General features: G+C 41.9%; 1 protein-coding gene across 5 annotated transcripts in view; it reads right to left on the reverse strand.

Annotated features, from left to right (window-relative positions):
• Positions 1-732: 732 nt before the first annotated feature.
• LOC131221043 (nuclear transcription factor Y subunit C-2-like) overlaps positions 733-25,708 on the reverse strand; it is a 37,939-nt gene continuing 12,963 nt past the window's right edge. For 3 of the 5 annotated variants that reach the window (XM_058216130.1, XM_058216127.1, XM_058216128.1), the window contains exon 2: positions 733-2,079. In XM_058216130.1, coding sequence (XP_058072113.1) covers positions 1,285-2,037 — 753 coding nt within the window. In that variant the 5' untranslated portion in view covers positions 2,038-2,079 and the 3' untranslated portion in view covers positions 733-1,284. Of the gene's footprint in view, positions 2,080-9,829; positions 9,854-19,366; positions 19,445-25,708 lie in introns of those variants that run through there. The other 2 variants (XM_058216126.1, XM_058216129.1) reach the window with 2 other exon arrangements.

A 25,708-nucleotide genomic window follows, 5' to 3' on the forward strand; every position in this document is an offset into this window, starting at 1 on the left:
TCCAGGGAACTTCTCATATGCAGCAAATTGTAGATGAGAAAGGAACTTCTCATATGCAGCAAGTTGTAGATGAGAAAATCATGCAACTAGCTATGCGTGGCCCCACCATGGTGTATGGGATCCAACCAAGATGCCCAAAAATCAGACTGATTTGACCATCAAGTGAGACACCACATGAATGGAAAAATTTCGATGTCCCATGATTTCTACAATGTGACATTTTTTGCTGGTCCATTGTTTTATATGGTGAGGCCCACGTAATGACTGGATTGGCCTGATATTCAAGGCATCCCATTTTCACAGCGCAGCGACCATGTGGATGGGTGGGATTGCGTAAAATACTCCATGATGTACTTCACAAGCTAATTTCATGATTTTATATAACCTACAGCTAGTTGTGTGTAAGGGGTTCTCTTCCTCTAAAGAGCCTATAATCTGTTCTATTCACAACGAGCATTTCTTCATTTCTGGCTTCCTTTCATATTTCATATTTCAAATTTTTAAAAAGAAATCTCAATCAGCAATTTTCTTTCCTCTTTGATCCAATCATGAATATCATGATCCCATGAAATCACAATCCAATAATCAAAAGCCATGAATGATTCCATGCATCCAAACAAAGAAATACATTCTATAGCTCTTTCTGATAAAAGGATGATGCTCTTAAATCTACCATCAACTACTAACCACAACATGCCTTTCATTGTCACAGTCCTTTCATTTGAGCAGGGATTGAAACGAAAGTTGAAAACTATTAGTTCTTCAAATTCCAGAAACAGGCCCATGAACCACGGTGCCTGGCAAACCCAAGTCTATATACAAAATCTTGTCCCATCCACTTTACACGCAAAAACATCCTAACACAACTACAATTACTATAGTAAGTTCTCCAAGTCCAGGCATGTGAATAGGGCACATGTTTCGAGTCCTAAACTGCTCAAGTGGGCCACATCACAGATGCAACACGACCTGTAAATCAGATCTGATCGATAATCGTCACAGCTTGAAATTTTGAACATTTGAATGTGAACTACTTAGTCCATTTCTTTCCCCTCAAACCATGTTTCTTAGGTCAGGTCACATCCACAGGTGGGCCCACCTGATCAGCAGTTTTAAACTCAGAAGCAAAATTCCTTCCACATCATGATCAACATCGCTTGTATAGTCATTACTGTAAGACTCTTTTACTATCACCCACACCAAAACACTCAAATACATCAAACCATATTTCTAGCATTTATAGTAAAAAACACACTTACCTCAAAAGTCCCACTATGAACTCTCTTATCCGCTATCAGGCATCTGCTGCTGCTCCTGCTGTGGTTGCTGCCATGACATGTAGGCAACAGGATGAGCTTGTTGGCCATATAGTGCTGCTTGGTCCATCGGCTTCCCCACAATCATTCCGGGGCCCCCCACCTGCGATGGGAGGTAGTAGTACGGGACAGAGTCTGTTGGGCCGCAGACCGCCGGCATCGCGGCCCGTGGCATCCCAAGCCCCTCGTCCTTCAGTTCATCCCTCGGGACAATGTCAACCAAGAAGTCGAATATGTCAGTCCGCGTGATGGCGGCGGCAATGTCGTTCTTCTGCAGTGTCCGCCGCTTGTTCTCCTCAGTGTGGATCCATGATCGCAGAGTCAGCTCCAGGATGAACATCTCGCATGCCTTTGCGAACACCACTGGGGCCTCGGCTGAGATCATCCGGACATCCTCATCAGCCTTCATTATCTTTTTGATCCGGGCAAGTGGCAGGCTATGGTTCCTGAAGTCATTCGTCTGCTCAATCTCATCGATCTGGTTGGCCCAGAAGACCTGGAGTTGCTGTTGTTGCTGCTGCTGCTGTTGCTGGTGGAGGTGCTGAACCTGCTGGTATGTCAGCTGGTGTGGGCCGGGCTGAGCGGATGTAGGCATGGACCCAGAGTTGGGAGGGGCAGTAGCCACCATTGGGGCAGCTTGGTAGGGAGCTGCGTATGCTATTTGAGTTGCACCAGTTACAACTCCAATCACAGGTTGCTGCTGTTGGGTGGATTGGTCCATGCTCAAAGCGTAGATGTACGGGCCTTGTTCAGCGTTCTTTTGCTGGTGTTTGGCTCATGACATGAGTTTGAGATGGATGAAAAAAAGAAGATCAAAAATATGCAAACACATATAGGCTCAGATTATGTAAAATGGCAATGATCGAAATGCTTGGACCTTGCATTCTTCTTATTGGATTCAAGTATAGTTCTGGACGAATTTGTCTAATGCGACAGTTGATCCTGATTTTGTATTGAAATAGCTGTGGACACGCATTTCATACCGGGGTGTAAAAAAACCAGTGCATCAAGCATTTCATGAACTAATGTTTATTTGTTTTGGATGTGAATTGCAGCCAAGTTGCATTGTGCAGGGTTGTAGACCAAGACTGGAGGAATTACACAATCCTTCACCAAGGCAGTGCACGGTATATACTCAGGTTTTTCAGGTGGGAAAGAAATGGTCCATGGTCCATTGATCCAGAGACACTGGATGGACCACACTGAAAATCTCCTCATAGAACAATCCTAGCCTTTCATTTTGTAGCCCATGAATAGAGGGTTCAGAGAAATAACAGCAGTCCACATTCAACTGAAAAAAAGGCCAAAGTCTGGTGATTCCATTCTGGCATATTTTTTTAGGGCGTTGTCCACCCGCAGTCAGCCTTGTCAGACCAACCGTCTGGATCACCAAACTACAGGTCTCACTCATACAAACTGACAACTTGAGCATACCATCACATCCTCGTCCAGTATCATAAAAGTCATCCACAGCATAATCCTTGACCTGATACCAAGTTTTAATTCTGCCATTTTTGCATGATTTTTGCTGACAAACTGCGATACAAGATGGTTGTTGTGCATTGTCTCAGGGATCACCTGATACTGATATTGGTACTGGATATTCCTAGGATACTTGTATTTGTTTTTTAAATCGTGATGTTTGAGATTCATTATTTCTACGATCTTAACTGTTTGTTTGGCAGATGCCTATATATGAATTCATCTCATTTTAGTTAAGGGTAATCATGTATTAGAGATCATTTTTTCGCATGGATTAAAATTAATCTTGAGAGCCAACAAGCATCATATCTAAGACATAATCATGATTTCAACTCAATTTTAGGTGTCTACCAAACGGGCCCTAACATTTTTCCTATAATCTTCTCATACGTGCACAGACAATCATAGGAAATGTTATTTTTAAAAAAAAAGAAAAAAGAAGAAGAAAAGAATCTTTGGCAGAATAATATTTTAACCCACCATGGTAACACAACACATTCCATTGCAAGAAGGGTTAATATATCAACCTTGGAGGGTGTAGATATCAATTCCGTAAGTTTTTACAGTAACCTCATAAATGTTAACATCTTCGTTCAATTTTGCATTAATAGACACTAAAAATGATAGAAAATACTACCTCATTTGATAAATTTTTTTTTTTGTTCAATAAATTCAACAATTCATAGAATGGGTCAAATATTTCAATCAAACCATAATATATACAAAGAGGACGTGATGAATACGATATGGTATCTGTTTCGATCAAAACCAGAAATGTATACAAACTGCATGTGATGAACAGGACGTCATATCAGTGCAAGTTATGTAACAATGACATGACACTCCCGCATTCGTGCCATGTTGAAACATTTGTGTACACGTGTCTGACACTCCGAGGCATGTCTGATATAAAAACCTAATTTTTACACTTAATTATTTTTTTAACATGTAAATAAAAGTTTTTTTTTTTGGTTTATTGTTGTAATTTGTGGAAATATGTTTTCTAGATGAAAATCTACAATTAAAATATAAGTTTTTTCTGTATTAATTGTCCATACGGATGCATCAGTGATCCTCATTTTTTTAGAAGCCATGTCTGACAACAATACATGTGTGAGTCTCCAAGTTACATAGGGAATAGGAAATATCATCTGCCCAGGTATAATATCAAGAGCAGTAGAGTCAAATGCAAAAGTATAATACGTAAGGTAATATAATTAGCTGCCCTATCCCCATCTATTGACTATGAGAAATTGAAATTCAAAACCCCCTTGATGGGTATTCTTCATACAATACAAACTTGAGAGGCCTATAAATGATATACCTCTGACTATACACTAATCATCTTCCTCGACTGTATGCATATCTTGCCCCAGTTATTTTGCCTTTTCTCCTTTCCCCCCCACAAAATAAAAATAAAATTATATATATATATATATATATATAAAATCCCTCTCTAATTTTCCTGCTACTTCCTCTATTATATTTCAGCATCCAACTCCATCTCATTCAAATATTACCAACTTAGTTTCCATTATCTTTTGCAGTGAAGTTTGTTTCTTCCTATTCTTCGCCTACAAAAGATTTGAGGGATTTATTGATGAATCCTTTTACCTCATCCCTGTATTTTACCTGACTCCTTTCTGAACTCAAGAGTTTCAAGAGTGGCATTGTGTGGATCAAATATCAATATGTATCATCACAAATCAATGCAAATCTCATTGAGGCCATACATCACGAGTTTCTCTTGCTTCATCCTGAGACCGCCTTTATGTGGTCTCTTGCTCGCTTGCTCTATCTGAAGAAAGAACTTTAATCTCATCATCATGGCTCTTCCTTTATCTCTGATAATTCGTGCAGCCTCAAAAGCATTTGTAATCAGCTCCTCGATATTGCTCCTCTCCGATGTAGACGAATTACATTGGGTATGCAATGGTCTTGGATCCAAACATCAGTCGTTTATCAAGGGCCTGTTTCGCTTTGCTTAAAAATGTGTTTTTTATTTGTCATTTTCATTTTAAAAATCACTTTTTAGTCTTTAATTGTGTTTGGTTAACCAGCCACTAAATCAATTATAGAAAAACAATTTTCCAGATTTACACTCTTTTCCACAGTGCCTAGCTCACCGCTTCCTACAGTTATTTCTGCTTCTACAAACTAGTGAAAAGCACTCATAAAATCGATCTCTCTTGTTTGAAGGTTTGTTAATTGCACATGAGTATAGAGCCATACGCCTCCACACATGCCATCATGGGACAGGTCCGATATCAAATCCATCCACTGGTTAGTCCAACCATGTTTTCCTAAAATTAATCTGGTCCATTCAGAAGGTGGGCTCCAATATTGGAAACATGTGGATGGATTAGAAACCTTCAACCAAATGTTTTAGAGTCGTACATTTTGTTTTGAAAATTCAGTCCCACCTGACCAGTGGATCAACCTAATTCTTGGCCCAGGACATCAATATAGTGTTGCCTTTATAATGGATGGATTGGATCTCAGTCCTACGTTCCATGATGGCAAACGTGTGGTGTGTACATGCCTACAGTGCTATTGGGCTCACTAAGATGACTACACAACATCCACTCCATCCATCTGTTTCACCGTATCATGTTAGGGTATGTGATGCAGTACAATTAACCACTTGCTCTAAAAGCTCGAACTGTTAGAGCATGGCGAATTAATCCCTTTATCTCATAGCCCAGGCCCCACATCGCATGGTTTAGGACCTCGGCCGAACCCCCCTCGTGGGCCCCAAATCACATGGGCACCACCTCACACAGGTGGGGCCCGCCTCACATGGGCCGCCCACCTCGAGTGTGCCCCTGCATCCCACAGGCAACCCAACTCGAGCCCGGTGTGAAAATGCCCCTGCATTAGTATGACTTGAAAATTTTGGTAGATCCAACACTCAAGTGGGCTATGCCACAGGAAACGATGAGGGTTCAATGCTCACCATTAAAACCTACATGGGGAAATTGTTTTTCTTATGCATGTTTACCAAGCATGCACTTGTTCACATAAGCAATTATCAAGAAAAAATTCCAAAGAACTGTTTCTTGAGCATCAATTCTGCTTGCTCGAAGCAACGCCATACAGGCCCCAACAATTCTCGTGTCCGTAGAATCAAAACCTACCTTTGCCGAGTTACCTACCATCCTCTTCTCCAACAAGATGTGGGTCTTCAACAACACTCCACATTGGAGCATGTTTAGACTTCAGCTTTCATTTCTCAGCAGAGCTGTGGACTGGTGGTATACATAATGGTGGTTGTCATAGTGGCTCCAATCTTAATGCTTCTTAGCATGATGGATAAGGTTGTGGTCGTGGTTTGTTTCATAGTACTGGATGGCATGTTGGTACGACTAGAGGGCATGGTGACTATAAACCCACCTATTCCCAGTCCAACAACATTCTTGATGCACCTCACTCACAGCTTCAAATTGCTCGCCAGATTCACCATTATCTTGGATACTTGACATTTCACTGTTGTCTATCTTCACTGCCTGCGCCTTGGGCCCCACAAACCCATGCCACGTTTCCAGAATCTCTCTTGCTTCCCCGTCTCATTCAGAGTGATACCCTGAAATGGTACTACTACTCACATGACATGACAACTGATCCTGGCAAGGTTTCTCCTTACACAGGTTCATACTTATCTATTGTTTTACTCTTCCTATATTCCCTTACTGGAATCCACTTCCATTCTAATGTTTGCATGTTCTTCATCTTCAAAAGAATCTTGCATGTTTCTCAATTCACCAAATTTACATTGTCATTTTGAATTCACGCCTTGTGCATTCTTTGTGAAGGATCCAACGACATGATCTAAAGAGTGGCTGACTGCTTGCTTAGGGAACTAGATCTAGTGGCCTTTCTTTGTATCGCTTGTTTGATTTTCCTCTTTCAACCCATGTTGTTCCTACGTGGTGTATGACGTCCTCCTAGGGAACTGTGGCTACATGATATAGAAGCAACATTCAACGAGAGGCACAACATGTATTCTTTCGGTACCAAAAGAAGAGGATCACATTCAGATCAAAATCTCATTCTTCTACATGCACTCACAAAATTGCATCTATCCTAATAAAGTTTATGCAAAAACTAATGATAATACTCGTTAGGGAAATTTGTATATACCCCTCACTTTTTTGAGATTTACAAGAAGCCCATCGCCATTTGATATTTGTAGTAGGTTCCCCTTAGGTTTGCTGACATTTGTAAATACCCCATCACCATTTGATATTTGTAGTAGGTTCCCCTTAGGTTTGCTGACATTTGTAAATACCCCACATCGTATACTGTTAATGGTTGTCGCTTTTGAGTTGGATGCTGCCGTTTTTTGAAAATAAAATCAGTAAAATGCCCTGAGGAAAAGACAACAATTCCCTTCACTTACCCACTAGATCCATTTATTTGAAAGGGCAGACATTCCCATATCTAGTGAAAGCTACTTCCCTACATAAGTCACATGTGTCTGAGACTTAGGCCATTGCCTCACATAAAGGGGTGGCACACATTTCAAACTTCCTTGCATAAGTCAAATGTCCAAGACCTAGTTCATTCCCCAGGTAGGCTACACCCTGAATACGCCATAGACCAAAAATAATTTTGGCTTCTGGTCATGTAGGTCAAAATTATATAAGAAAAATGAGAGCTTAGAAGAAATTCAACAATCCAAATTCAGTGTACGTACTGTAGCTCACATCATTAATGGTTGTCACTTTCAAGTTGGATGCCGTTGTTTTTTTAAAATAAAATGAGTAAAATGCCTTGAGGAAAAGACAGTAATTCCCTCCACTTGCCCACTAAATCCATTTATTTGAATGGGCAGACATTCCCATATCTAGTGAAAGCTCCCTCACATGATGGGTGGCACACTTTTAGACTTCCATGCAAAGTCACATTTGTTAGAGACCTAGGCCATTCCCTCACTTGTGGGGGTGGCGCACATTTCAGACTTCCTTGCACAAGTCACATGTCCAAGACCTAGGCCATTCATCAGGTAGGCTACACCTTGAACATACCATAGACCAAAAATGATTTTGGCATCCGATCATACAGGTCAAAATTGTATGAGAAAAATGAGAGCTTAAAAGAAATCCGACAATCTAAATTCGGCATAAGCACGCGTGCACTCTAGTGATAAATGACACAGATTTTGGCACGTGTACCACCCCTTACCCTATTCCACCTCTCTCGTGTACCACCCCTTACCCTATTCCACCTCTCTCTCTCTCTCTCTCTCTCTCTCCCCTTTTCGAATATCCAACCATGAATTGCATCCCAAGCAACCTTTATACATCAACTCCATACCCTATTACATACACAGATGGAAATAAAGACATCTACACATATTTACATTAGCATTATCACAACCTTACATTTCAAAATATAAAACATTTGTCATGGATCATTGATCTAGAGGTCTATTCTCCAAAACCAATGATGGGAGGCAATCTAGTATTTGAAAGCTGATCACAGTCATTCTCCAGACTCCCCACTCTCCCAAGTTTCTTCTCCAAAATCAACAAACAACTGGATTGGAGTTTGAATGCCAATAGGATATCGTCCTTGGATGCTCTAATAAACCTCCACCCTCCTTTCCCAATTCGATTTTCTCATATGCGAATGGCATGGATTGCTAAGTTGAAGCTAGAGTTAATCATAACAAAGTCTATTTTGTTAACCAATACAGTGGTCTCATCAACCCAGTAGTTGATACCTAACATCAACGTTTGAGGACTATTCATAATCGATTTAAAAATATGGATTTGGTCACACTATGACCACAAGGAAAAAAAAAAAGACTACGCGAGATTGAAATGTCAAGTGCCATTACATTGTTTGCACTAGAGGACACGAGTCAAGAGGTTGATGATGGAGATGACGTTTTCATCAGTGTGGACAAAGATTTTGAGGAAATCTATGGTTAGGAGCCACACATGTACGATGGATATGGATTGTTGTATTTCTTCTAACTACCCATTTTTCTCATACAACTTTGACCTGCTTGATTGGAGGACCAAATTTATTTTTGGTTCAGGGCATGTTCACGATATAGCCTACCTAATGAATGACTCAAATCCCCAACATGCGTGTTGTATGTAAGAAAGAGAACGCATGACACCCTTTCTATGAGAGAGTTTTCACTAAATTCATGTAGGATTATATACCCTTTCAAATAAATGGGGTTAGTGGTGGTTATGTTGAGGGCATTATCGTATTTTTCTCGAACTGTGTATTTTGGTCATTTATAAAACAACTACAACAACTAATCCAAAAGTAGCAGCTGTTGATGGCAAGTCATGACAACATGATATTTATAAATATCAACAAATATTAGGGGAACCTTAGTGAGGGGATATCTACAAATGCTCAAAAGAGAAGGGGTGTATATACAAATTTACCCTTTAAGAATGGCACTTTCATTGGTAAAAGAATAAACAAAAATAAAAGCAAAAGCAAAAACCAGAAAAATTGGATGACAAGTAATCATCCGAGGCCAGATTACATGAACCATCCCCATTGATAAACAATGTCCTAATACCCTCGCTGTTGAAAGATTTTACAAACCTTCAGCCCATGAAAAGACCTTCCCTTCATCCTAAACGAAATACCTCATTCAACGATTATGATCATTACTAAAAACTCCATTATTATTCTACTTTGACATTGACCACTACCATGCCAATAAAGATGAACACCACTAGACCCTCCAAGCCTTGCCACCACTCCCCCTATATGAGGTTTGGAACAATGAAAAAAATTGTTACTTACATAACCCGCACAATCTTAAGAGCTCAAAGAATCTCCTCCAAATGTCCATAGCAACCAGCAGTGCATGAACAAATGATCAATTGTTACATCATTTCTTAGCCATAGACTATGCCCATCAATGATCACCATATCATTATTTTAAGGTGAATGATACAATCAAATACCTTATCTTTCAACTCTCAACCAAAAAAAAAAAAAAAACATTTGAACACCACAACTCTAGGAGAACCCTAGCACAATGAAATCACTACCATTGGCATCTCCTAATTGGCCTCCATATCGCTTGACAAGAAGTTATGATGAGACTTCTCTGGAAATCAACCTGCTCAGTCCAATGTCATGGCTCTACCACCACAAGGAGATGGGGGAATTCTAGAGGTCCTGCAAGTGAACAAAAATTGGAGCTCTCTTCATTTAAAAGTTCTGTCGAAAGCAAAGCACCCAAACCACTCTCTCCCCAACCAATGTGTAACATTGCAAGATATTTGAAAGTTCTTTTGCTGCAAGCTGTTGCTAGAGGGCCTTTTATAAAGTATCCATTATCCTTCAAAAAAAGAAAATTTTACCCTCTTTCATGAAGCAACCGTCAACAACAATGTAAACCTCTTGCACAACAAACTGTCACCACACCAACTATCCTCCCAAATCTGATTTGGGAGCCATCCCCAACATCCAACGACACTGATCTACACATTGCTTTCCAAACATCTGAGGCAATATACTGAGAAGACGCTTTTGTGAACCACTCCCCTCCCTTGAATCCATATTTACTTGCAATTCATTAGTCTAAAGTAAGTTTTAACGCATGGCACATAAGTCAAGTTAGGTACTTTTATGTCAGCAAAGGAGAGCCCCAATAGTTCACGATTTTTTTTGAAAAAAAGATGCAATATTAATAAGGTCAGCGGCCAAAAAGGAAAAGAACAAAACAAAAACCAAAAAAAAAAGAAGAAAAAAAAGTGCATGAGGACTCGACTAAGCACCCCTTCCACAGAAGCCTAAAAGTCATATGCAGATGTGTCAACTAGTTAGGAGTCCTATATTGGCTTAGTGCCAATTACTTAGTTGCTAAAGCACTATGTCAAGGAGTTTGAGGTTTTCCACATCACCATATGGGTTCTAAATATGTAACTGAGCAGTTTTGAACTTGAAAGAGCTTTAAAGTATGAAATAATAGCAACTACAATAAACATAGTACCTTCTTTTCAGGAGATTTTGGATACGTGTGCTGGGATGGCCCCATGTCTATTTATGGTGTCTAAAAATGTATGGATGATATGGAGGGATTTTAGCGACAATCGAGGCTTGGTAATCTGAGAAGTTCTTAAGGAGCAATTCCCCAAGGGCCCATTTAATTTTCTCAATTACGCTATAAATTCCTGCAAATGGGCCATTATTAGTTCTCACCATTGTTTGGTTGAAGGAGGAATTGCTGCCACGATGTGTGTATTCTATGTGAACTCTATGTGTTTCCATACACAAAAACTATGGGGCCCACATGATATGTCATGTCCATGATGTGCCATCCATCCGTTCCACAAGCTCATTTTAGGGCATGAGTCCAAAAATGAGGCAAATCCAAAGCTCAAGTGGACCACACCACTTGAAACAATGGTCCTAACGGACCTCAACTGTTGAAAGCTAAAACCTTCCTACAGCCCACACTGATGTTTATTTGTCATCCAACCTGTTTATAAGGTCACATAGACATGGATAAAGGGAAAAATCAGCTTGCTCAATGAGCTGGCGGAATAGATGGATGGCATGGATATGACATATGCATCATGATGGGCCTCACAGTTTTTGTGCCCAAAATGTTTTCCTGCCTCCGTTTTGTGCCAAAACACCAAACTTGTCAACGTTAGCTTTGGGGTAAGAGCCGTAATTAGAAGTGTAAGTAATGATGACTACTTTATAATGTATTTACATTGTAATTTAAAAATCAACGGGCCCTAAGATCACTTTGTCCACTAGCTCGAGTGATTTAATCCCCACCCTCCAACACCCACACCCACAATACTAACCTCTTTCTGATCCAACAAATGATATTTACAGCTATCTTTTGGTCCTTTCCATAGAAAGCCCAGTTCCAAATTTCCAACTAATGAATAATGCTCATAGGGCACTGAGGTAATGATAGTCTATAGGCATAGCTGACAAGGCTACTTTAATGAGAGTAATACAGCTGCCTAAAGAAAGATATTTCCCTTTCCATGGCGATTATCTTCGCTAGACCCCTTTGATCACAGGTTCCCACAATCTCTCAATGGGTTTCCCACACAAAGCACAACCCTAGATAGGCGGAAGGAAGTGAATAAAAATTCATGCCAATTCCTCCATGTATCTGTCCCCATCATGAAGCTAAGCTCTTTGAAAGATAAACTTTCATACCTAATATAAAGAACCTCAAAATGTACTTCATATTTGCTAACTGTTGTCTCTTTTTTTTCTTTTTTTTTTTTGAAAGATCACTGAAATTTCATTAAAAGGAAAGGGAGAACACAAGGAGAAAGACGGTTCGCTGAGAAAGCGGACCTTACATAGACCTAAAGCATAACAGATCAGATTCCTTGATCTTAACGTCAGATTCCACAATCATGCGTTTAGCACTGGAGATAGTACTGAGCACAGGATTGGAGATGTTCTCAAAACATCTGTTGTTTCTCTCAATCTAAACAGCCCAAAAAATAGCTAAGATCGTCATTCTCCACAGCCTCTTCATAGATTTGCCCAAACTAACTCCATACCAAGCACACAACAGACGATCCACCAAGCCCAGATTGCACCAGCTTAACCTAAAACAAAGCAGAAATTCTGACCAGATAGAAGCGATAAACGGACAGTGAAGGAGGACATGATCAGTCGATTCCTCAGCCTTCATGCAGCAAACACAAACATTGACCAGCGGCATACCCCTTTTCTTCAAGTTATCAATCGTGAGAATTTTCTTCAGCCCCACCAGCCAACCGAACACCCGGAATTTTGGGTGGGGCCCCACATTTCCAAATGAGAGGCGATGCAACAGGAGGAGCAAGGGGGGAGGCAAGCTTCTGATAGAAAGATTTTACCGTGAAAACTCCAGATTTGTCCCATTTCCAAGAAATGGGATCAGCTGTGTGGATGTCCAAATTGAAAGAGTGAAGAGAATGAAGAAGATCAACGTACTCGGAAGCCTCCCAATCCTAAAGATGTCGTCTACAGTCCACGTTCCAGACTACCTCTCCACCGGAAACTGAAACGCACCTATTTATCAGAATATCTTTGCTAGGGGCCAGCTGGAAGATGTTTGGGAAACTTTCTTTGAGAGGCATGTCGCCGAGCCAAGTGTCTATCCAGAATCGAGTCCGATCACCTTTTCCTAGGGCAAAGACTACCCCATTCAACACCTGATTGTGCATGGCGAGAATTCCTCTCCAAAGAGCAGAGGCCTTGTAGGAGGAAGAAGACTTGTACCACCAACCCCCCTTGAGGCTACCATATTTATGTTTGATCACCATATTCCACAGGCTGTCATCTTCAGACCCAAGTCTCCAAATCCATTTCCCCAAGAGAGCGGAGTTCATGATCCTGATATCCTTTATGCCTACCCCCCCTTCTTGAAAGCCATGGCACACTTGCTTCCATTTAACTAGATGGAATTTTTTTGTCTCTGACTTGCCGTTCCACGGAAAATCGCGTCTCAACTTATCGATCTTCTTCAAAATGCTAACTAGGCATCTATAGAGGGACATAAGGTGCACAGGCAAGTTTGAGAGGGTTGCCTTGATAAGGGTGAGACGCCCACCTCTCGAGAGATAACGACATTTCCATTTGGCGAGATAAGATTCAACACAAGTAATCACCTTGTCCCATGAAGCTTTCGGGGGCACCCCAACACCTAGCAAAAGACCAACAAAGGAAGAAGGGAGATTAGCTGCAGAACAACCCAACTTGATTGCTAACTCTGACAGCTCCTTCTCCAAATTGATACTGAACAACTTACACTTGGCCATGTTCATTTTCAGACCCGACACCACCTCAAAGCACCGGATAGCGAAGTGCAGGTTGTCCACAAAAGCCGGAACTGCCTCACAAAAAACTAACGTATCATCCGCATATTGTATGTGCGATATAAAGGAATCCATACCCTTCATTCTAACCCCATGAAAAAGACCTTCTGCTTCTCCTTTATGTAGCATCTGGATAGGGCCTCCCTGACAATGAGGAACAAAGCAGGAGACAATGGATCACCCTGGCGCAGCCCTCTAGAACTTTGGAAGAAACCTTTAGGAGATCCATTCAGGAGGATCGAGAAGTGAGCCAAACTGATACACTCTCCCATCCACTGAATCCATTTCATACCAAATCCCATCCTCCTCAGCATGTAGAGCAGAAACTCCCAATCGACGTGGTCGTAGGCCTTCTCAATATCTAACTTACAGATCAAATACTTGGAGCCGGATTTGTGAGCGGAATCCAGACACTCATTAGCGATAAGGGCACAATCTATGATTTGTTTGCCCAGGCTAAATGCACTTTGATTGCTAGAGATAATCTTACCAATAACCGTGTTCAATCTAGTAGCTAACACCATAGCCAGAATTTTGAATGGACCACCTAGCAGGCTGATAGGTCTGAAATCCTTCAGAGCTGTCGCACCTGGAGCTTTGGGGATGAGAGCTATAAACGAGGTCCCCAGGCCCTTTGATAATCTACCCCTTTCATGGAATTCCACAAAGAAATCCATCAAGTCTCCCTTAATGGAGTTCTAGAAATTTTGGAAAAAGGAAATGGGGAAACCATTAGGGCCCGAGGCCCTATCCCCCCCGAGTGAAACCACTGCCTGCCAAATTTCCTCGATGCTGAATGGTTCTTCCAGGGTAAAGGAATCGGCGATGGATATACTGGGCATGTGGAGGTTGTAGAGTTTGGGTCTGCTCCAACACTCACCTTGAAACTGAGATTAAAAGTGGCGAATCACCTCTTCTGCAATTTGATCCCTGTCTTCAATCCGACTGTTGTCCACCACGATGCTATTGATTCTATTCCTCCTGGCATTCATACTAGCAATGGCTTGCTGTCCCCCACCATAATCCATCTAAATTTGGATCTCTGCTTCCACTGAACTTCTTTTTCCAACGCTCTAGTGGATAACACTTGGATTAATTGAATACGTTTGGAACTGAAGGCTTGGATCCTGATTCTGCTTCAACATCAAGAGCTTGAAGATCTTCCAGTAACGCATCAGATTCCAAATCCCTATTGCGAAGCTCTGACTGCTTCCATCGCTTGAGTTTCTCTTTCAGCATCCTCAACTTACAGCTTAACTTGTAACTGGCGAATCCTTCAACTTGGAAGCCATCCCACCAATCAGCCACCAACTGCGGGAAGCCTTTGATATTAGACCAGGAGTTCTCAAATCTAAAAGGTTTCGGGCCCCAATTCTGATCCTCAACCGTAAGAAACACCGGGTAGTGATCAAATGTGGTTCTTGGAAGGGCGATCTAAGACACCAATGGGAAAGATTCCAGCCATTCAGGAGAGATCAGAAATCTGTCCAACTTGCAGAAGATAGGATCAGCTCTACCATTTGTCCAAGTGTATCTTGCACCAAGAAGGGGGAGATCCAGTAGCTCTTGATCGTTAATCCAAGAAGAGAAGGCCCGCATCAGGGGGGAAATCTTGCGCCCATGGGATTTTTCCTCTGTGAATCTAACGACATTAAAGTCACCAACAAAGCAGCACGGACCCGAATATCTCTGCCTGGACCTGCTAAGTTCTTTCCAAAATTCCTACCGACGAGCATCCAAGGACGGGCCATAAACCGAGCAGATGAGGCAGCGAAATTGCGATGATTTGTCTTGAAGGATAATCGAGACCGAGTATTTTCTGGACCAACTATCTTCCAGCTTCCACTGAGCAGATTTCCATGCCATTAGGATTCCTCACGCGGAACCCACAACATCTAGAGTCACCCAGCTAGCATCAGCGGCCTTCCACAGCGACCACAGAATCCGAGCATCAAAATGTTGAATCTTGGTTTCCTGGAAACATATGACATCAGGATTTCTCCTCCCGCACGCCTCCTCTATGAGCCTTCTCTTCCGCTTAGAGCCCACTCCCCTCACGTTTCACGAGAAGATCTTCATTGACTCACTCCACTGCCCTGAAGAGCCTAAAATGTTGCACCCATCACTCTATTTTCTTCTATTGTAGGTCTCTCAGCCAGACGCCGCAGTTCCCTATTACTGCAAGACTTGGAAAGGCATCTTCTAGGTGACCTGTGTTCTGAAATTGGTCTCCCACGTGATTCCACACAGTGAAACAAGGCAATGAAGTCTTCCGGACAATCGCCGAATGATAGACCTAAAGCCCTTCCCACATGCCCGATCGCATTCCTCACCCATTTTTTCTTCTGGATAGAGTCTACGAGTTTCGCCCTTGCCCCGTCCTCATTCAGCCTCTGTTCTAGAGCTCCCTCTTTCGCAGGCGACCAACCTGTGTGTATCTATAACGGTTCCACTTCCAGGATGTCTTCCCCAATCCCATTTTGAAACAAAGCCTGCAGATCTTGATCGGATAGGGCGTCCCTAACAGAGAGCAAGGAGGAAGGAATGGAAGTTGGAGAATCAAGGCCATCCGAATTCCAAGAGGCGTCATCAAATTCTGCCTCAGAGATATGATCGATTTGAATCTTGTCCCTTAAATACTTTCAACGAAGAGGAGATCTTGTATTTCTGATCGCACGTGAAACCAGGAATGGAAGCGAAGTGTCAAGAACGGGAACGAGACACAGATCAATAATAGGATCGGGTTGGGGGGAAAGGTTAAGATTGAGCGTGGCCTGCCGGATCAGGCCATCCGAACCCAAGCCACGCTCTTGGCCTGTCTCGGAATTAGCCATCCTTTGACAGCTGTCGACGATCTGGAGATGCTCACTTCTAGAGACACCATCTATCCCCCGTAGTTTTGAGACTGCAGTGTTAAGCGCTACATCGACTCCCAGCTGATGTGGCGGACTAACATTCACCCACTTGGACAACTCAGATGCTCTTAGACCCACACGTATACATGCGTCGATTGTATGGAAGGCACACTTTCACTCCCAACACGAGGTGACTGAGCCTGTGTGATACTAACGCGATCACGTGACTCGCACGATAGCAGAGCACATGACACGTTAGGAGAAGAGGCACGTGTGGTCTCTCGAGAAGTTTCTGCTCATGAACAAAACTCCGCATGCGCGAATAGGCTAGAACATGTGCCACATGTCACAGTCTGGAGTTACGCACGCGCCAATGGTGACACGCGCGTCTCCAAAGACTGGGGGCAATAACTCGAGACTAACACGCCCTCTGCTACTAGGGCACGTGTCTCGCACTAGAAATGGGCACGCATACAGAGAGACTCCTGAAGAGCGCCAGCTGTGAGAACGTCGTCCCATGCTCCTGAGGAGTAGCATTCCCTCCGGTGAACATCCTCGGCACCCGCCATCGCCTGAGGTGGGGGAGACGATCTCTCCTTCGTCTTCCAAAAGTCTCCCCATCTCGGGTGGAGTTCCTCTTTCGTCTCCCTTAGAACCGGGAGCTCCAATGCTCTTCCCTCCACTAGGACCTGTAGATGGAGCAGCAACAAATCACCCTTTCTTCTGCTAATTTGGGCACGAATCACGCCCATTTCCTCCCCCATCTTCGTCTTCAAATCTAACTCTATTAGAGCTCCGACTTCTACGAAAAATTCTTCATACCATACTTCAAGCGGGACCCCCCAAATAAGCCCCCAGAATCCTTCCATTCTAAATAAGGAATAGTCATTCCATTTTTGAACTTTCACGATCAGGTCCTCAGGATGCAATACGCCTGCCATAGTGAGTAGCTCCGGATTAACTCCTGGGCTAACCTTAATCCATAGATTGTTATAACCTATTGGCTTAATGGAGTAGTTATCTGGACGAAGCCCGCAACATTCCACTATCCACATTTTAACCTGCGTTATCGAGACTCCCTCTCTCGTGCTCACGACCACCGTATTCTGCAACTCCATTTTAGACCGATCCAGCCTTTCCTTACTTATACATATCAGGTGCGGGTCGGACGTATCAATGGCTTTAGGAGCTTTAGGTTCCGATCGAATATCAACATTTTAGGGTTGATTAGTTGGCGAAGATTGATAAACTCCTATAGAAGCCGATCCCGCTGTCTACAGCAAGGCCTCCTTAAACGATTGGCCAGTGTGTAGCAAGGTATTCAGGCCAGATTTCAGATGTTTTGTAGGCTTTGCCGCTTCGGAGCCTTTCTTTGATTCTTTTTGCAATCCCGCTAGTATCTTCTGCTCTTGCCTCTCCGGGCCGAATCTAGCCCTCTAGACTAACATAGGTCTTCCTGCGAATCTCACACCATGTAGCATTTGTACAGCTCTTCCCAACTCCTCTTTAGAGCTCACCCTAACAAGGGTGAAGCCTCTGAAAGACCCTGAGTGCCTGTCTCTAGGTAGGACAATGTCCATAACCGCCCCCGCACGCCCAAAGATTCTCTTGAAGTTGATCGGCAGCCACCCCTCTGGGTATCCCTTGATGAAAAGTGTTGGATAAAACGCGATTTTTTTAGCCCTCCCGGCCAACTCCTTGCCTTTCCTAGATTTCTGGTCGATAGTCTGCCATTGCGTATGTTGGTCTTCGCTCTGAACTATCTCCCCTTCCTCTATTTCCTGGTCTGTCATGTCTACTTCCATGGTTTAATTCTTATGAATCGATGATTTCCCACCTTTGATCTTGTGTCGGACGATTTCTCAGCCGGCGGAGAAAGAGAGCAGCACTTTGATTTGGAAGAGTTGGCTTCTCAAGCTCACATTTTTTATCGAATCCAGCAAGGATTTTCAGCTTTGCTAACTGTTGTTTTCTCGCATCTGCAGAATCAAAGGTATCATTTGCAAACTGTGAGTGATGTAAAGATCCGAATGATTCACTTGGAAGCCCCCTATGAGATTTTCCCTCACTTTTTTTGCAACATTTGCTTAAAGCCTCTGCCACAAGCACAAAGAAGAAAGGGGATACCGGGTCCCCTTTAGCCACCCTAGACCATCCAAATAAGCCCTTCAGCAATCCATTCACAAGCATCAAGGACTTTGTAGATGATACACACTCCATCCATCCATTCCAACCATTTCCAAAAATCCAAAGTGCATTCTGTAAAGCATGTAATCTAGAATTTCCCAACTGATATGATCACAGCCTTTCTCTAAATTGATTTTACATGGCATTCTTTGCAATCCTGCTTCATGTCTAGAATTAATGCATCCATAACCTGCCAATATTCCGTTCAAAATTGGTGCCCTCTAACAAAGGCCCCCCTTGGGACATTTATAATGGTGTTAAGCTCGCTGTCGAGGCAGGCGACCAAAACCTTAGTTTCCCAGCAAATAGAAGCAATTTTCAACACTAGCACCATTTCCAGAAATTGAATTGTTACCCAGAAATCAAATAAATGTAAAATGGATCAGATCCAAGAAGCCTAGGAATTAAGAGAGAAGAAAAATTGATACTCTAACTAGGGTTCAAAATAACCCCCCAAAAAACAATAATAATAAAATGTCTACATCTTGCTATCACGACAAGTACATACCTGTAAAAGAAAGCTTACATGCTCTCTGTAAAACCCTAAAGCTCTCCTTCTCAACCAGTACATTTAGACTTATAAACTAAATAAACCCCAAACTCCTACTCAGTCTCAACAACAAGCTAATTTAATCTCAGCCAGCATAACTCTAAATAAGCCTCATGCTAAGAAGTAAATAAAAGATCCACACAATACCTTAAAAATGAGATGCGACCAAACATGGACCAACGGCAATCCTTCAAAGGCTTCCAAAGTCATGTGAAACTCAACTGTTGATGTCTACATGACATCAGCACTCTGTTGAGACTCCCACCAGTGCAAACAATTTCATCCTTGCCACTGCTGCTGCTTTTGGGCCCACTTCCATGATGAACCTGGGACTGGTATGTACCCACATTGGGCCCCAACCTTGATGCAGTGCACAGTAGAAATTCATCTAAAAGAGAATAAAAATTGAAAAAGAAAAGTATGTACCAAATTTGAGGATGAAAATGATCTCCAAGTTCTCCACACGATTAGAAAATTTTCTAAAAAAGGGAGAGAAGAAACTGTTGGATGAGATTTCGAAAGTCGTAAGGGCATAACGATGTTACAAAAGGGATAAAACTAGGGCATCGCACCACTCGTTTAGGGAGCATCACACTCGACATTACTAAACCATCGGAAGTTTTTTAAAAGGAATCTTTAAGCATCAAGTAACCACTTCTAGTTCTATGTAAATGGCCTTGTATCTATTTACAGGCCTTTCTTCAATAACTTTTATACCCTTACTATAAATAATGCAAATTGTCTCAGGCTTGCCAAACAAGTTTCTTAATAAGAAATGGAAACTTCCTTTACTTGAACAAAATAGAAAACTAACTAAAAATAGGAACTAATTTGCTAACAACGCTAATCATGCATGCGTTCAGATAAATGATGTACACATTTCACTTGTGATCACATCTGAAGTCAGAAAACCGGATCACCTATCGAGACCACCAATATAATTTGACCATCTGTGGGCCCACCAGTTTGACCATTCCTTGAATCAGGCCCATAAATAGACTATGGGGCATGATTATCACAGGATAAGCATGACGTTCACCCTTGGAGCTTTTGATGCATTGTGGCGGCAAGGGGCTGTCCTAAATCAATTCACACAGCCTCAAAGGAACTTGTCCTCAAGTTTGTGCCTGCCAATTGCCATATATCACCTACGTATGGTGTCTTCATTGGCTTTATTGGGAATAGACAACGTAGGCCTAACCATCAGGATCAGCTCAATTGTCACTTGAGCCTGAACTAGGTATTTTTTGCTGCTTATTCTTGCTAACAAGCTGAGATTGTCATTGCAAGGAGTGATCAAGTAGTCCATCTCAACTTTAGCATACTCAGAATTCATCAATATGACCTTTGACCTTCCTGTCACTTTTTTCCCTTCAATCTGGCATTTGGATTTTTGTCCATTATTTGATCCATTCACCTATGCATCAATCTGAATATCCATGGATCCACTAGATGATGCATCAGTAGATGCAGGAGTCAAGCCATTGATAGATCCATAATAAATTCAATAGTGGATTCAAACGTCCCAAGTTACCTGAATTCCCTTATAATTGCTTCAAATCCTTGTCATGTCCTTTCATATTACATGGTTTAATGGTTTTGCATGACTAATTGCATGTAATTTTCTTCCCCTAGCACAATCATCTACCTTATCAAGCCAATCTCTATTGAGCTAATTACGATCATTACAGCAAGCCATATCAAGTGGTTTGCAAGTCGTGGGGAAGAGGGGTGAAGAAGTGGTTGTAAAAGGTAGGTCTCTTTTGGTGGAGAGAAAACTATGATGCAACTTCATCCTTAACTTACTTGAATGCCCTTCCATTGCTTAGAAACCCTTATATATAACGAGAATTGCTAGGGGCAAACAAGTACACGCAATTAGTTGGTCCAAACAACTAAACCATGTGATATGAAAGGACATGAGAAGGGTTTCAATGCAAATAGAAGGCAATCAAGTAATTTAAGGTAAAGTTGTTTTATAATCCAATTCACAATCCTCTCCACCAAAAGAAACCTACTTTTTACAACCACTTCTCCCCTCTCTGCCACAACTTGATAATAATTTCCTCTCCACGTGCATTGATACCTTTAGAGCCCCTTTGGTACTTGCCATTGGGTTCACATGGGATGGTTCTGCACAATTATCCTTTTAATAATTACTTCTATCAATATTATTGATTCATGGAGTGGTTGGAGATTATATCATGGTACATGAGAAGGATTTGAGCCTACTAATTTGTACGTACTCATCCCAATTCTAAAAATTCAGATCCTTTCTAGTCTCGCCACATCACAAAGGCACAACTAGTTGATAAAATGAGGGACATATTGCGATTGGTAAAACAACAACAAATGCCCCCAAGACATCATTGGTAGCGGCCATAGAAATGAAGCCATGGTGGATCTGATGAGGACATCCGAGCACTTATGGCTAGGTGATCATCACATGGGTCCCACAAGGCCAAAGTCACATTCCTAGCTATCGTTGAAGACCCCACACCGGGTAGAAGCATAGGATCCTTGTTTGGAGTGCTCAGACCATTGGATTGCATGGGTGCATCGATTAGCCTATTGGATCGTGCACGATAGACCTTTGGACCACTCTTGATCGTGGACGACCCCATTGGCCATTAATAGTTTAGATTAGTTTTTGTCATTTATCTTATTATTTTTGGACTATTTTATGTTTTACTTGACATAGAGGTTTTTTTAATGAGAATTCTTTCCAGAGAGGTTTTTTGTATAAGTCTATTTATGATACTATAAAAGGTTTTAGACCCCTTGGAGGTTTGATTATTATGAACCATGAATGAAAAGAGAATTATCTCCTTTGCTATGTGATTTAGCGATTCATCCTATGATGGGATTGATGGTGTGAAGCCATTTGGGGAGCGATTCCCCTAGTTATCCTCTTGTTTTCTCTCTCTCTCTCAACGTACTTCCTTCTTATCTCTCTTTCATCATCATCATCGTCTTCTTCTTTTCTATGATTCTAAACCAACCTACACCCAACTGAACCCAAGCTCTAGCCATGAATAGAATCGCGGGAACAATGTCCATACGAACAGCCCCAATCCGTGGTCCCCTTGCTTCGAATCTTCGACTTCCCTCTTCCCTCTGATCCCCTTTATAAAACCCCTAAACATAAATCACAAACCCTAACCCTAAGATTCCCAAATCCCAAAATCCCCAATCTTTCAAAACCATAATCCCCAAATCTAAATATTAATCTGAATTCCCCCCAAATCCTATGACCCTAAACTTAATTTCCCCAATTTTCCCTAACCTATTAACCCTAAACCCTCAATTCCATATCCCCAAAATCCTAAATCCTCAAATCCCTATATCGAAACCCTAAATTCCTAGTTTGCTAAATACTCTAAACTTATTCCCTACGTTCCCTAACCCTTAAAACAACCCTAAACATTGCAAACCCTTAGAACTCAAGTGATTCCATGAATTTTCAGATTTAATACCTATGCTAAGGGGTTGGTTGTTTACCACTTAATATGCTCCCAAAATCTGAACATCGGATTTTAGTCACTTAATACACTATTTTGGGTGTTTGTTTAACACACTTAAAATAAGTCCTTAATGTAAATTAAACACGGAATTAATTCCGGGGTGGTCTATGGGCCGAAAGCGGTAAGTGATATGTTCGGAATGCGGCAAGTGGCTTTGTGTTATTTTTATTTATTTATTTTTTTTAAATGGCAACTTTGCCCCTTCCATTCCATACGTGATCGTGATCCAGAGTGGACTTCATTTTTACATTGCAAAGTACTATGGGCTCCACTATGATGTATTTGTTATATCCACACAATCCATCCAATTTTTCATATCATTATAGGACATGATATGAAAAATGAGGCAAATCCAAAACTCAAGTGGAACACACCACAGAAAGCAGTGGACGCAATGGCACCCACCGTTAAAACCTTCCTAGGGCCCACCATGATGTTTATTTACCATCTAATATGTTAATAAGGTCACATAGACCTGGATGAATGGAAAAAACAAATATCAGCTTGATCCAAAACTTCTCTAGCCTCAAGAAGTCAATTATAGACATTCAATCCCCATTGTTTTTTGTGGCGTGGTCCACTTGAGCTTTGGATCCGCCTCATTTTATGGATCATGATGGATGGTGTGGATCTAACACATACATCATGGTGAGGCATACAAAACTTTGCCACGTCAACACGGTATCGGCCTCTAGTGTCGTGTTCTATACTAGGCAATCCATTATGGAAACTTGAGCAGTGTGCCACACACCACCATGTTGACATCAACAAGTTTTGTGGGCCTCGCCATAATGCATGTCTCTTATCTACACTGACCATCCATTTTACAAGATTATTTTATGGCAAGGGCCAAAAAATGAGGCAGATACAGCTCAAGTGGACCACATCACAGAAAGCAGTGGGGATTGAATGTCTACCATTGAAAACTTCTTGGAGGCCGCAAAAGTATTGGATCAATCTGATATTTGTTTTTTCTGTTCATCTGGGTATGTGTAACCTCTTTAATAGGTTGGATGACAAATAAACATCATGGTGGGCTCTAGGAAGGTTTCAACAGTAGTGATCATTGTACCCACTGCTTTATGTGGTGTGGTCCTAGTATGGGATGTTAGGTGAGGCCACTGTGATGTTTGTGAGAAATCCACTCGTTCCATACATATTTCCAGATCATATTAGGACATGGGTAATTTAGTAAAATTATCAAATTTCAGACATTTTTACCAAACATAAATTTTTGGATTCAGTACTAAATTTCAATGTTCAAGAATAGTTTACCAAATAGGCATTCCAACACTTATCAAATATCAATACATAAAATTTGGCACACAACGGATCCACTACTTAAATTAATTTTAGACTTTTCTCATTCAGTTTACCAAATGCACCCCAAGTGGGAGTCCTATCTCCTACACGAGCCTAATTACTTGATACTTTATAAGAATCACATTGTGAGACTGTTAGGTGTTTTAAACCTTTACAAATATGAGTTTAGTGTTATTTTGTTTTTTGATTGCTCTAATTAATCTACTATCTAGTTTCAACGCATCAATACCATCTTCTGGATAAGATTTCAGTCGACATAATACCATCTTCAGCATCAATGTCTATCGACTGTAACTCTGCCATTATCGATTCCAATTCTGAAGCCCTTTTATATAGCACTTCCCGTTTCCACTTCTTTAGTTTTTCCTTCAACATTCTGAATTTGTTGCAAAGCCTGAAACCTACAAAGCCATCAACATGGAAATCAATCCACCAATCTGAAACCATCTAATTGAAGCCTTTAATATTTAACCAGGAGGATTCGATTCTGAAAGGTTTGGGGCCCTAGTTGTACTCGTTTGTAGACGACATGATTGGACTGTGATCTGAGGTAGTTCTTGGGAGGGTAGTCGGAGAGAGAGAAGGAAATTCTTCTAGCCAATCCGCAGAGACTAGGAACCTATCCAATCTAGAGTGGGAGGGATTCACTCTACCGTTGGTCCAAGTAAACTGGATCCGAGAAGAGTGAGATCAACAAGTTCCTGATCATCAATCCATCTTGAAAAGGAGTGCATCGCTGGAGACACTTTCTGCCATGGGATTTTTCTTCAGCGTACCTGGTGACATTGAAGTCTCCGACAAAGCAATAAGGGCCCGAGAAGTCCCGCCTAGAGGCACTCAATTCCTCCTAGAAACCTGATCTTCTGGCATCAAGAGTAGGGCCGTAAACCAATGAGATAAGGCATTTCTGATTAGAAGATTTGTCTGATAGGATAACCAAAGCTGAGAAAGTTCCCAACCAGGAGTTCACCAGCGTCCATAGGGACGATTTCCACGTGATCAAAATGCCACCAGCACTACCGTTGGCATCCAACACCACCCATTTAGCATCTGCAGCCTTCCACAGCGAGCCCAAGATCCTGTCGTTGAAGTTTTGAATTTTCGTTTCCTGGAGGCAAATAACATCAGGGTTGCGAGCATCACATGAGTCTTTTATCAACCTTCTTTTCTGCTTCGAACCCACCCCTCCAACGTTCCAAGAGATAATCTTCATTGAGGAACTATGCTGCCCCGAGAACCCTGAAGCTTTGTGAAGTTGATGAGGTCGGATGTTAATCTAGCGGAGGACGCAAGGCGCTGAAGCTCTCGGTTACTGACAGATTTGGACAATCAATTTTTGTGAGATCTGGTGACTATAAGAGGTCTTCCACGAGCTTCCACGCACTGAAACAGAGCAATGTAGTCTTCTGGGCAGTCCCCGAAGGATAGCCCAACGGCCCTTCCGACGTGGCCTATTGCATCTCTGATCCATTTTTTCTTCTGGATCGGGTTGATGAGGTTTGCTCTACACTCTTTATCTGCCGTCTTCTTATCCAAAAAGGCCCCCTGCTCTGTAGAAAAATCAATCCGGACCTGAAGAGGCTCCGCTTCGATGACGCGATCGCCTAGATCATCCTGGAAGAGGGTGATAAAGCCATTGTCA

This window comes from Magnolia sinica, chromosome 12 (genome assembly GCF_029962835.1).
Source record: "Magnolia sinica isolate HGM2019 chromosome 12, MsV1, whole genome shotgun sequence".
Classification (NCBI taxonomy): domain Eukaryota; kingdom Viridiplantae; phylum Streptophyta; class Magnoliopsida; order Magnoliales; family Magnoliaceae; genus Magnolia; species Magnolia sinica.